Raw genomic sequence first — 14,382 nt, forward strand, 5'->3', positions numbered from 1 at the left:
AAGGGAAAGTGGGTGGGAGCATTAACTCATAGTTAGTAAGGATGATGGGTGAGATGATGTGATGTGGAATCTGTATGGGAGCAGGTAAGAAACACCAAGATGCAGAAAATGCTGTTGGGGGGTTGTCAATAGGCCCTCACAAATCCTAGCAGAAACTTAAGGGAAAGCATGAAACAAGAAATTAGAGTACAACTGTAGTCATAGAAAGATAGAACCTAGGAGCAGGAGGAGAACATTCAGCACTTTGAGCCTGCTCCACCATTCTTCATAATCATTGCTGGTTGTCCAAATCAAAAGCCTAATCCTGTTTTCTCCCCATAATATCTATACATTCAATGCTTTGGCATTAACCACCTCCTATGGTAATGAATTCCACAGGCTCACACCTCTTTGGGTTAGAAAATGTCTCCTCACCTCCATCCTAAATCACCTAACCCAAATCCTCATGCTGTGACCCCTGGTTCTAGACACACACACCATTGAGAAAGTCCTCCATGCATCCACCCCGTCCAGTCCTGTTAAAATTTTATGTCTCCATGAGATTCCCCCCTTATTTGGCTGAACTCTAGTGAAAACAATCCCAACCTAGTCAATTCCTCCTCATACATCAGACCTGCCATCCCTGGCATCAGCCTGGCAAACCTTCACTGCATTCCCTTGACAGCAAGAACATCCTTCCTCAGACAAAGAGACCAAAACTGCACACAATATTTCCAGGTGTGGGTCTCACCAATGCCCTGTATAACTGTGACAACACATCCCTGCTCCTGAACTCAAATCCTCTCACAATGAAGGCCAAAGTGCCATTTGCCTTCTTTATTGCCTGCTGCACCTGCATGTTTACCTTCTGTGAGTAGTGCACAAGGATGCCCAGGTCCTGCTGCACACTCCCTTCTGCCAATTTTCAGCCATTCAGGTAGGAATCTGCCTTCTGGTTTTTGCTTCTGAAGTGAATAACTTCACATTTATCTGAATTACACTGCATCTGCCACTGAATCGCCCACTCACCCAAACTGTCCAGATCATGTTGAAGGATCACTGCATCCTCAGCACAGTTCACCCCTCCCCGACCTCCCCTCCCCACCCAACTTGGTATCATCTGCAAACTTTGAGATGTTACATTTTGTTCCTTCATCCAAATCATTAATATATATTGTGAATAGCTGGGGTCCCAGCACCAATCCCTGTGACACCCCATGAGTTACTGCCTGCCAATTTGAAAAAGACCCATTAATTTATAGTCTTCGTTTCGTCTCTGCCAACCAGCTTCCTATCCATCTCGCTACACTTCCCCCAATCCTATGAGCTTTAATCTTGCACATTCATCTCTGATGTGGGACTTTGTCAAATGCTTTCTGAAAGTCTAAATATTTTACATCAATTGCCTCCCCCTTGTCAACTCTACTTCTGACATCTTCATGAAGTTCCAACAGGTTTGTCAAGCATGATTTCCCCTTCATAAATCCATACTGACTCTTTCTGGTCCTGCCACTACTTTCTAAACGCTCTGTTTTAAAATCCTTGACAATGGATTCGAGAATTTTCCTCACTATAGACCTCACTGGTCTATAATTCCCTGTTTTCTCTCTCCCTTCCTTTTTGAATATTGGAGTGACAATCGCCACTCTCTAATCTGCAGTGACTGTTCCGGAGTCTATGGAGTCCTGGAAGATGATCACCAATGTATCCACTATTTCTGCAGCCACTGACTTAAGTACTCTGGGATGTAGAGTGAATGATTATCCCGAGTGATATTCATTTACATAAAGATTTGACAAATCAAACGAACAACAATATTGTGGAAGTGACTTTCCTGGATTATGTGCATGATAGTTATGCGAAGATGCACAGAACAACTGTAATTTAGAAGCAGGAAACTATAATTTATTTGTAAAACAAGACAGAAATTTTGTGGCTGCTTTAAGAGGTAAAGTGCTTGTCTAAGCTTCGAAATTTACACAAAAAAAGAGTCTGTATGTAGCTCAAACTGCACAGCTAGTTCTGAAATTGAAACATGTATCAATTTAAACCATGTGATTGGAAACCTTAGGCTTGTTTTGATGTTTTGGCAACGAGCTAGGATTAGCCAATTAATTTAAACCCAGCACTTAGTGACTGAACGCAAATTAAATTTAAATCTGGTTTTGATAACCTTGGACCAATGCTATTGTAAAAATATTGATACATCATCCAAAGTATATAAGAAGAGGGTTTTTGAAAATCAGTGTGAGAGCTCGCTTCATTCAGAGTTTGTGGGCATCATTAGCTAGACATCATTTATTGCCCATCCCTAATTGCCCAGAGGGCAGGCTAAGAGTTAACAACATCGCTGGGGTCTGGTGTCACATGTAGGCATGTAGGTACAGATAACATTTTCCTTCCCTAAATGACATTAGTGAACCAGGTGGGTTTTCCCCGATAATTGGCAATAAATTCACGGTCATCATTGGACTCTTAATTCCAGATATTTATTGAATTCAAATTCCACCATCTGCCATGGCAGGATTCAAACCGGCGCTCCCAGAATATTGTCTGGATCTGTGGATTAATAATCCAGTGACAATACCACAAGGCCATTGTCTCCCCTGACAGATAGTGAACTGCCATCTCAGAAATATGCATCTAGCTCTCACAAGAAATTGTTAAGCTCTCCAAGAAAGCACTATCTATCCATAAAAGGTACCATAGCACTTTAAGCTAAGAGTCCTCACAGCAGGCTCCACAGAGAAAACATCCCTGACAGCTGGATCAGCAGAACAGAGGAGTTTATGACTTTGAAAGACTAAGTTTTAATTTACTTCCTTATTATGTGGGTTTATATAAGTGGGACTTGTGTTTATTGGAATACCATACCAGTAGAGTTTAGTTCAGCGAGGGAACAGTTAGTGCTTAGGGGTGAATTATTTGGTTTGTTAGAAATTCTGTTAATTTGATCACTGTTAGAGTAAAATAAATCATTATTTGTGACTTACAAAGTGAATATCAGGGAATTTCTTTCATTTAACCTTCCCTTCTCCGTAACATGGCTGAATTAGTAATATCATTGTGAAGGGTCATACAGTCATGGAGTCTTGGAGTAATACAGCATGGCAACAGGTCCTTTGGCCCAAACTAGTCCATGCTGACCATGGTGCCCATTCAGTTTGCTCCAATTGCCCGTATTTGGTCCAAATCCCTCTAAATCCTTCCCATTCATGTACCTATCCAGATGTTTTTAACATGCTGCTAATTTACCTCAGTCACTTTCTCTGGCAGCTCATTCCATGTGTGCACCACTCTGCGTGAACAAGTTGCCCCTCAGGTCCTTCTTAAATCTATCGCCTCTCACCTTAAACTTATGCCCTCTAGTTTTCAACTCCCCAGCCATGGGGAAAAATGCATATGCATTCATCCTGTCTTTGCCCTTCATGACTTCATGTAACTCAATAAAGTTACCTCTCATTCTCCTATGTTTCAAGCAATAAAGTCCTATTCTGGCTAAATTCTCCTGATAAATCAGCCCAACTCGAGGTTGTTAATAAAGAATTGTGGTTGATGGAGCGTAATTGTGGACACAGAGATGGTTTGAGGTGTGTATACTTCAATGTTAGAAGTATCAGAAATAAGGCGGATGAGCTGAGAGCATGGGTCAGTACTTGGAACTACGATATTGTGACCATCACAGAATCTTTGATAACTCAGGGACAGAAATGGTTGTTGGACATCCTGGGATTCAGACGCTTTAAAAGAAATAGGGAGGGTGGAAAAAGAGGTGGGGGAGTGGCATTGCTAGTCAGGGCTAGTACAGCAGCTACTGATATGTCTATTGAGTCAGTTTGGGTTGAGGTCTGGAAGAAGAAAGGAGCAGTCAATTGGTTGGGGGTGTTTTACAGACCCCCAAATAGTTGCAGAGAAGTGGAGGAGTGGATTCGGAAGCAGATACTGGCAAGGTGCAGAAGTGACAGGGTTGTAGTCATGGGTGACTTCAAATTTCCAAATATTGATTGGAAACATTTTAGTTGTAATAGTTTAGATGGAGCAGATTTTGTCCAGTGCATTCAGGAAGGATTCCTGACACAGTATGTAGATAAACCAACACGAGAAGAGGCCACTTTGGATTTGGTGCTTGGCAATGAACCGGGCCAAGTCTTAGAACTGTTCGTGGGAGAGCATTTTGGTGGTAGCAATCATAAGTCTGTTACTTTTACAATAGTCATGGAAAAGGATAGGTACATACAGCAGTGTAAGGTTTATGATTGGGGAAAGGGTTCTTACAATTCTGTTAGGCAAGAACTGGGTAACATAAAGTGGGAACAGATGCTGTCAGGGAAGAGCACTATTGAAATGTGGAGATTGTTTAAGGAGTGCATACTGTGTATGCTCGATATGTTTGTCCCTAGTAAGCAGGGAAGATGCGGTTGAGTGAGGGAGCTTTGGTTCTCAAGAGAGGTCGAACGACTGGTTTAGAGGAAGAAGGATGTTTGTGTAAGGTTTAGGAAATAAGGAACTGAAAAGGGTCCAGAGGGATACAGTACAGTTTGATTCCTGATTGTCAGCATGGATTTATGAGGGGTAGATCATTCTTCACAAACCTTACTGAATTCTTTGAAGAGGTGATCAAACACGTGGATGAAGGTAGAGCAGTGCATGTGGTATACATGGATTTAAGTAAGACATTTGATAACGTTCCCCATGGTAGGCTCATGCAGAAGGTAAGGAGGCATGGGATAGGGGGAAATGTGGCAGATTGGATTCAGAATTGGCTGACCCTTAGAAGGCAAAGTGTGGTAGTGGGCAGAAAATATTCAACATGGTGCTCAGTTACGAGTGGTGTACCACAAGGATCTGTTCTGGTTCTTCTTCTATTTGTGATTTGTGTCGCTGATTTGGATGTAGGAGTGAATGGTTGGATTAGTAAGTTCGTGGATGATGCAAAGATGCGTCACGTTGTGGATAGTGCGGAGGGCTGCTCTTGGTTACAAAGGGACATTGATAGGATGCAGAGCTGGGCTGAGAAGCGGCAGATGGAGTTTAATCCTTAAAAGTGTGAGGTGATTCATTTTGTAAGGACAAACATGAAAGCAGAATACAGAGTTAATGGAAACATTCTTGGCAGTCTAGAGGAGCAGACAGATTTTGGGGTTCATGTCCTCAGTTCTCTGAAAGCTGCCACCCAGGTGGATTGAGTTGTTAAGAAACCTTTCATTAATAGAGGGATTGAGTTCAAGAGCCGTGAAGTTATGCTCCAGCTATGTAAGAGCCTGGTTTTGGCCACATCTGGAGTATTGTGTCCAGTTCTGGTCACTTCATTGTAGGAAAAATGTGGAAGCATTGGAAAAGGTGCAGAGGAGATTTACCAGGATGTTGCCTGGAATGGAGGGAAGGTCTTGCAAGGAAAAGCTGAGAGAGCTAGAGATTTTCTCTTTAGAACTTGAAGGATGAGAGGTGGTTTGATAGAGGTGTACAAAATGATCAGAGGTATAGATAGCATTGTCAGCCAGAGACTTTTTTTTTCCCTAGGGTGGAGATCGCTATTAAGAGGGGCATAGTTTTAAATTGACTGGAGGTAGATTCTTTACTCAAAGTAGTTGGGGCATGGAATTCATTGCCAGAGAGGGTAGTCGGCTTCATTACGGGCATTTAAGTGGCTATTAGATTGGCCTATAGATCATAGTAAAAGGGAGGGGTGGAGGTTAGATAGGCCTTAGGATTAGGGTAAAAGTTTGGCACATCATGGGCCGAAGGGCCTGTACTGTGCTGTTCTATGTTCTAATGCAAGGAAGCTTCAAGGTGATTTAAACAAGTTAAGTGAGTGGGAAAACACATGGCAGATATTGTACAATCTGGCGAAAAGTGAAGCTGTTCACTTTGGTGTGAAAAACAGAAAGGCAAAATATTATTTAAAGATGACCTACTGGGAAATGTTGATGTACAAAAGGATCTAAGTGACTTTGTACACCAGCTAAGAAAGTAGATGGGCAGATGCAGCAAATACTTAGGAAGGAAAATGTTTTAATGGCCTCCAATGCAAGAAGGTCTGAGTTCAGAAGGTGGGACCTATTACTGCAGTTATAGAAGGCCTTGACAAAACCAAATCTGCAGTACTGCAAGCAATTTTGGTCTCTCTACCTGAGAAAGAATGTACCTACAACAGAGGAACTGCAACGGACGTTCACGAAGCCGATACTTGAACATGGCATGATGCCACGTGGGAAGAGATTGCTCCAACTGGGGCTATTATCCCTCGAGTTTAGAAGGATAAGAGGGGATCTGACTGAAGTGAACAACATTCTAACAGGGCTGGGCAGACAGGACGCAGGGAGGATGTTTAAAACAAGGGGGCGTTTAAAACAAGCGAATGGTCTCAAGATACAAGGTAGACCATTTACAGCTGTGAATACTCTACCGTGCAAGGCTATGGAAGCTAAGTCACTCGATATATTTTTAGAATAGAATAGAATCCTTACAGTACGGGAACAGGCCCTTCAGCCCAACAAGTCCACCTCGACTCTTCGAGCATCCCACCTCGGCCCATTCCCCGATAACCCACCTAACCTACAGGTCCCTGAACACAGCAGACAATTTTGATTGACGAATCCACCCACCCTGTGCATCTTTGGACTGTGCACGGGAACCGGAGCACCCAGAGGAAACTCACGCAGATATGGGGAGAATGTGCAAACTCCACACAGGCAGTCACCCAAAGGTGAAATTGAATTCGGGTTCCTGGTGCTGTGAGGCTGCAGTGCTAATCACTGAGCCACCATGCCGTCCCAAATATTTCCAAGAGACAGACAGATTTTTCATTTTAAGAGCAACCAGAATATGGGGACAAAGAAGGAATATGGCATTGAGACAGAGCCATGATCACATGAGAAGTGGTGTGGGCTCAGAGTTGCTCTTGCTCATAGTTTCTATATTTCCTCCATTCTTACAGCAGAGATTGCTCTTTGATGGTTTGAATCTCCTGCTCTTATTCCTATGATTCTTTGGCTGAACAGTTGCTTTCTGAATTCTCTTCCTTTGAGGGTGTCCATTCAGAATGTAGGTCCAAAATGAGATGGTGCCTTCTAATAACGTGTACTTACAGCCACTCTTGATTAATGAGCAAGTGATTTTGCTGGTGCTAATGCACACTAAATCTGTACTTGAAGATAAGTACTCAATTTAATGAGAAGCAAAAACCAACAGACAATTAACTGCAATTGCAGCATTGAAGATTCCTATGAAACAAAGTCAGGGTATCATATACACATTTAGTTGGGTTAGATCCAAGAGAACATCAAATCAAAGCACTCCATGCAAACTACAGCAAAACACAAAAGAATGGAAAATCTATAAGCAGTCAGAGACTACGCAGTCCTTCCTTTGAGCTACCATTGAAAATGATCATGGTTGATTCTGGGCTTCAACCCTACTTTCCCAAATGCTCTCCATATTCCTTGCTTTCCTGAGAGACCAAAAAATCTGTCCATTCCAGTTTTAAATTTCACAACAATTGACCAGTAATTGATACCCTCTGGGGGAGAGAAATTCAAACATTCCCAAATCATTGACTGAAGAGATTTCTCCTTATTTTCATCCCAAATTATTGTCCATGGACCTTGGGGCTGTGCCCGAGTGTTCAATTTTCCCAGCCGGTCAAGCAAGTCTACCACATTTTAATGAGATCAACTTTTACTCCTCTAAATTGAGATAACATATGCCAGACCACCCCAAGCCAATGATCAGAGGATAGACCTCTCATCTCAGGCAAGAATCAAGTGAGGCTTCACTGTCCTATATTAAATGCAAGTACATTCTTAATTAAATACAGACAGCAAAACTGTGTCCAATTCTCCAGGTGTTGTCTGATGAAAACTCAATGGGATTGTCAAGAATGCCTGCGTTCAGCTGAATGCCAACATGGTAGAACTGGAAAGGAGTTTCCAGTGTTGCACAGAATGAGGACAGATGGCTGCAAGGCAGCAGACAAGTCATAGAGTCACTGAGCTGCACAGGACGGAAACAGACCCTTTGGTCCAACTTGTTGATCCTGACCAGATATCCTAAATTAATCTCGTCCCACTTGCTACATTTGGCTCAAGTCCCTCTAAACCCTACCAATTCATGTACCCACCTAGAAGCCTTTTATATGTTGTAACTGTACCAGCTTCCCCTACTTTCTCTGACAGGTCACTCCATACCTCTGCATGACAAAGTTGCTCCTCATGTCCATTTTATATATTTCCCCTCTGACTTACACCTACCCAGTAAACTTTTTCCTCAAATCTTCAAATGTTTTGAAATTATTTTTCCATCTCAGTCAGAAGATAGTGGATTCAAGTTCCAGCCTAAGCCTTGAATGCATCCTCTTAATCACACAGTGATTGACAAGGCTTATAAAGATAAAATTTGCACAGTAGAAAGGTTACAGACATCAGAGTGCCAATACATCTGTGTGAATGTGTTAAGAAACTTCTGACTTTTAAAAATAATGCTTAGTTGCCATATTATGAATTAAATGTAGACAGCTGTAATGTCATCTGAAACGTAAACATTGTTCTGCCCACATGGTAAGATTAGGCTAACCAAAGTTTTACCAAATATAAAACATTACTACATGGGGAGAGACAGTTGACCTAAATCAGCTTTTCTCACCGTGTATTCGCAACACAATAAAATTGAAACTTTCCAAATGACCCCTGTGATCCCTAACCAGACTACTAAATAATCAATCTTGGCCTCTGTGAATAATCAATTCACAAGCAGCTGAAACAAACGACTGAGCAATTTATTAACAATGTAGTAACTTGAATATAATAAAATTAAACAACAAAGTAATCTAATTCATTACTAAAATTTTTTTAAAAAAGAACTGCGCATGCTGGATCCTGAAACAAAAACAGAAATTGCTGCAATACCAGAAAATCTGGCAGCATCCATGAAAAGAATGCAAATTTAACATTTTGAACCCAGTGAGACTGAGTCAACAGACTTGAAATATTAACTCTCTTTTCTCTCCAGAGATGCTACCAGATCTGCTGAGTTTCACTCTCAAATTCTGTAATCACAACCTGTAAACTCATAAACCTTTGTTTTCAGTTTGTTCAAAAGAAAGATGAACAAACAGTGGATGGATAACTAAAAGCCAATAATGAAACTGGCAAGATGACTTAAGTGGTTTTCACAAGGCGCTATTCCACAGTTAGAGATGGTTGTTTCTTGGTTGTTTTCTAAAGACGCCAATCGGGGGCACCTTTAAAGTTCATTCAGATAAGAACACTCATACTTACAACTGAGATTTCTATTCTTTGATTTTCCAAGAGCTACTCATAGGAGGTTGGGCAGGGAGATTTCAAATCTTCATTTGCTGTAGCATCAACAGCCGATTCCTTTTCCCATGGAAAACACAGACCGAAACCCAATTCAAACTCGAAGCACACCCTGGCAGACTGACTAACTCCTCCATGAGATCCAAGTTACCATTCAACACTGGCCATCTGTTTGAGCATAAGGTCTGTTTCAGAACTGCTGTAACTAATTCCTAAGTACTGACCTTGTTAATAGCTGACTTCTGCAATCTGTTTCAACACAATGCTCTTCCCAGACAATGAAGTGTCTGCAGAACCGTATAATCAGAAACCAGTCTGCAATTAACTTCAAGCTTGGCCTCACAAATAAACACAAGTTTGTTTGGACTGTTTTCCTTTTAACCCAATCCAAAAGTCTTCATTTACACACAATTCTTTTATATCTCCAAACCAAAACTAATAAGAGTAAAATAAAAATAATGAAAAATCATCCAATACTAAAGACTTACATCTCAATGTAGCATGTTCATATTTTGAGTTAGATATCCTATTTCTCCAAGTCTGGTTCGTGGAGCCTGGATCAATCAGAACCAGTGTCTATGGAGTTGGTTCAACTGATTGCAAGTACACATTGAGATTGTCAGTTATTACATGAATTTGGATTTGGCATTAAGTAGAATATGACACCCCTAAAACAACACAGCAACAATGACTAGAAAGTAAATCTTCCATATCCTCAGTCTGAGGACCTAAAATGCTGGATTGAACGCGTCACAGTCACTCAAGTGAGGTTCCACAGAAAAATATCTGTGCTTTCCATGATGTCACAATCTCCCAAAACAATTTGCAGGCAATGAAGATATTTTTGAAACAAAATCACTGTTGTAATACTGGAAGTATGGTAGTCAATTTAGATACAGCATGCTGCCATCATATTGAGATAAAGACCAGAAATTGTCTTTTCAGTGAGAGATAGTAGAAACTACAGATGTTGAAGTCAGAGATATCACAATGCGGAGCTGGAGGAACACAGATGACTCAGCAACATCAGTGGAGCAGGAAAGATGATGTTTTGGGTCGGGGTCCTTCTTCACAAATAACCCGAAATGTCAACTTTCCTGCTCCTCTGATGTTGCCTGGCCTGCTGTGTTCCTCCAGCTCCTTACTGTGTTATCACTATCTTTTCAGTGATCTTGTTTGAGAGATAGATATTGGGTATGACAGCTCCTCTGTTCTTCTCTCTAAGTGGTTATCTTGTATGATCAGCATTGGGGAGCAGGCATATTTTATTATTCACTTGTGGGACAGGGAATAACTGGTAGGGCCAACATTTATTGGCCATCTGAACCAATTCCTTGAGGAGCTGGCAGTGAACTGCCTTCTTGAAACACTACATTCCATTTTCTGAAGGAAGACCAACAGTGCCATTAGGAAGGGAGTTCCAGTACATGGATATGGTGACACTGAAGGAATGGTGATACACGTCCAATTCAGGATGGTGAGTGACTTGGAGATCACTTGCAGGTGGAGGTGTTTCCACATATTTGATACCTTTGAGATGGAAGTGGTCATGGATTTCGAAGAAGCTCCCTCAGGAGCCTCAGTGAATTTCTGCAGCGAATCTTGTAGATGGTACACAATGCTGCTAACTGAGTGTGAGTAGCGGAAGGAGTGAATGGTTGCGCATGTGATGCCAGTCAAGCAGACTGCTTTGTCCTGAATGCTGTTAAGTTTCTTGAGTGTTGTTGGAGTTGTGCACACCCAGGCAAGCGGGAGTATTCCATCACACTCCGAACCTGTTCCTTATAGAGGGTGAACAGATTTTGAGGAAATCAGGTGAGTTACTCACTGCAGGATTCCAAGCCTCTGATCTGTCACCACTGTATTTATATGGTGAGTCCAATTCAGTTTCTGGTCAATGGTAATTCCCAGGATATTTATGGGCGGAGATTCAATTCTGGTACTGCCACTAAATTTCAAAGGCCAATGATTACATTCTCTCTTGTTCCAGATGGTCAATGCACATGTGTAAAATATGTATCATATTTTAGGTTTCAGTCTCTGTAGTGGAAATTGAATGCACAGCTTTCTGACTTTGTGGATACAAAAAGAAATGGTATCGGAATTTTTAGTTTCCCCTGGAGACAACTGGGAGTCAGGCAAAGATAGATCTTTTTGTGTGTGATCGCAGTTCTCAGACAAAAGAAAATAAAGGCTGAACAAACATGCTGACCTACTTGAGAAACTGACTTGATTTACATATCAAAAGCAAGTTTTATGACCTTATCACCAGTTTTTAAAGTCATCCCCTGCCTGCATTCGAGGTCAGTAATTTCTTTGGGGATTTAAACAATTTTGTACATGTAAATGTAAGAGTAGGTCTTCACTGATTAAGGAAGCTGAATAATTCTAAGCTGTGCTATACAGTTATCTGAAGCCCTTTTTAAAATCTATTGATCGGCTGATGATGTTTGGAATTATTTTCATTCAGTCAGCATCGAAAACATTCAAGGCCGAGATTGTCAAATTGTTGATTGATAAACATGTCCAGGGTAAGTGGCACCAGACAAGCAAGTGGATGTGAGGCCACAAATCAGATCAAAATTGATCTTATGAATGGTGGAGCAAGTTTGATGGGCTGAATAGGCTATTCCTGCTCCTACTTCTTTCAAACAACTGACAACTAGATGGAGAGAGAAAGCATGCTTCAAAATAACAAAGTGTGGAGCTGGATGAACACAGCAGGCCAAGCAGCATCTTAGGAGCACAAAAGCTGACATTTCGGGCCTAGACCCTTCATCAGAAAAGCTTTTCTGATGAAGGGTCTAGGCCCGAAGCGTTAGCTTTTGTGCTCTTAAGATGCTGCTTGGCCTGCTGTGTTCATCCAGCTCCACACTTTGTTATCTTGGATTCTCCAGCATCTGCAGTTCCCATTATCTCTGATCACATGCTTCAAAAGTTTGTTTAGCCTGTGAATGACAAATTCATTGATAATTATCTTGATTTCTTGTTGCAGGATAGTGGACAAAAGCTCAACTCTTCTAAAGAACAGTCTCTCTGTCTCCCTGAGGTACATTTCAAGTTTGATATTAGCTTTATACAAGTCAAATTCTCCTTTGAGCAGCAAAGTGTGATGAGATTGTTTGGAACAGGAGGAGTCTCAAAGGGTTCAACATGAAATGATTAACCTTCAGCAGAAGAGCCATTTTCAGCATTAAATCAAAGCACATTCCGGACCCAGCTTCAAATGGAAGCAAAGCAGAGCTCCTTTCAACTGCCAGATTTGATAATGATTGCTGTGGCCAAGACCATTCATCTACTACCGGTTGAAGTAAAACAGCAATAATGAGTATTTCTACAGCATCCTTCATGTAGCAAAATATTCCAGGATGGGTCACAGGAGCACGTCCACATAAATTTGGTAATGAATGAAAAAACAGGCACTAAGGCAGGTGACAAAAGCCTGGTTGAAGAGGCGGGTTATAAGGAAGAACTTAAAGGAGGAGTAGTACAGAGAGAGGCCAAGGGAGGGAATTCATGAGTTTAGGGCAGACGGAGCTGAAAGTACAATCATGGGTGCTACCGTGATAGAAATTGGGAACGAAAAGATGTCAGAAATCCTGGAGGGTTCTTTGGAGGGTTGTTCAATTGGAGGAAGTTATAGAGATTCGGATGGGGTATGAGGCAACAGATGGATTTGAAAACAAGAATTAGAACTGAGCATGTCATGAACTGCCAAAAGTGTGAGACAGAAACAGAAAGGAAATGCAAACTGTACCTAAATGCAAGATTTTACGAAGAGAAGCAAAGGTGTAACATTCTTTTCCTCTTTCAGACACAAGTTCCTGTGCCAAACAAGGAGAAGATTAAAGAGATGGATAAAATACCCAGCTTCTCAGATTCAAGGAACGGATATTCATTCAGTGCATGTATCTGTGCCAGGGAGGCTTGGGTAGCTATTTCCTTTTTTATTGTGACAATCCTGACATCCTAAGAGCCTCAGGGAGCCCTTGAAGAATGGCTACATCCATTTTACTCCATTGCAAAATGATATCCCTGAAGAGATAATAAAATGACAACGAATTGAATTTTAAGGGCGAGGGGGCAAGGGAAGGTTGTGATTGCTTTGGTAGAAATATCCCAGCAAAGTCTTGGTCCCCACAGCATCGGCTTTTCACAGATATCACGCTGTGACCATGCTGGGACCTTGCTTCCTTTAACAAGAAAAAAGTGCAACTGCCTCTTCAAGCCTAGCTGTATGCCGGAATCCTCAGCACTGGGCTGCTTTTTATTGGACTCAAGTAACCAAATAGGTTTAAGCAAAGCCTTCTGAATTGGATCACCATACACTCCTCACCTAATGGACAGGATTCTAATTTGGTGACATGCCTGCAATGATTAAATGGTTGTCTAAAACCACTACTCTGTTTTATTCTATGTACGTTTTATTGCCTACTCGCTGCTCTTGGAGTTGAGGAGAAGTCCTGGTGTGTTAGAATTCCCACTCTTTTCTACACTCAAAGTCATTTATACCCAAGGGAGCAGATGAGTTCTATTCACGTGTAAAAAAATGTTTTCTCCTTCATTTCTAAACTTTCTAGAAGTGCGTTTCATGCTGTAATAGATGTCTACCCCAGCTTGCATTGCTTCCGCGAGCTGCTTGTGGAATTATACCATTACTGAATAGTGTATTATTTCAATATCATAAACAGGAATATATCTCAACCAAGGAATCTATTTAAGACTTTATCTGTTATTTTCCTTCTTAATTCTCTTGTTAGTTGAAGTGGCGTTTAAAGAAACAATGACATTTTAGAGGTGTGTTTGAGAGAAGATGTGGTCAGTTGAAGAATAAAATCACCTTCAGACTGCTATTTAGAAACTATTTTACATTAGAAATAAGAGACAACAAAATGTGAGGCTGGATGAACACAGCAGGCCAAGCAGCATCTCAGGAGCACAAAAACTGACGTTTCGGGCCTAGACCCTTCATCAGAGAGGGGGATGGGGTGAGGGTTCTGGAATAAATAGGGAGAGGGGGGGAGGCGGACCGAAGATGGAGACAAGAAAGTTGCAATGGGAGAGAGATTCCCTGAGGTTGGTCCGGAGG

At 41.5% G+C, this 14,382-nt stretch overlaps 1 protein-coding gene across 2 annotated transcripts in view; it reads left to right on the plus strand.

Annotated features, from left to right (window-relative positions):
• Positions 1–14,001, plus strand: part of LOC125448106 (GDNF family receptor alpha-2-like) — a 297,306-nt gene extending 283,305 nt beyond the window's left edge. For both annotated transcript variants that reach the window (XM_048523146.2, XM_048523145.2), the window contains exons 8-9: positions 12,289–12,342; positions 13,108–14,001. In XM_048523146.2, the coding sequence (XP_048379103.1) occupies positions 12,289–12,342; positions 13,108–13,266 (213 nt within the window). In that variant the 3' untranslated portion in view covers positions 13,267–14,001. The remainder of the gene's footprint in view (positions 1–12,288; positions 12,343–13,107) is intronic.
• The last annotated feature ends 381 nt before the right edge of the window (positions 14,002–14,382 follow it).

This window comes from Stegostoma tigrinum, chromosome 40 (assembly GCF_030684315.1).
Source record: "Stegostoma tigrinum isolate sSteTig4 chromosome 40, sSteTig4.hap1, whole genome shotgun sequence".
Lineage (NCBI taxonomy): Eukaryota > Metazoa > Chordata > Chondrichthyes > Orectolobiformes > Stegostomatidae > Stegostoma > Stegostoma tigrinum.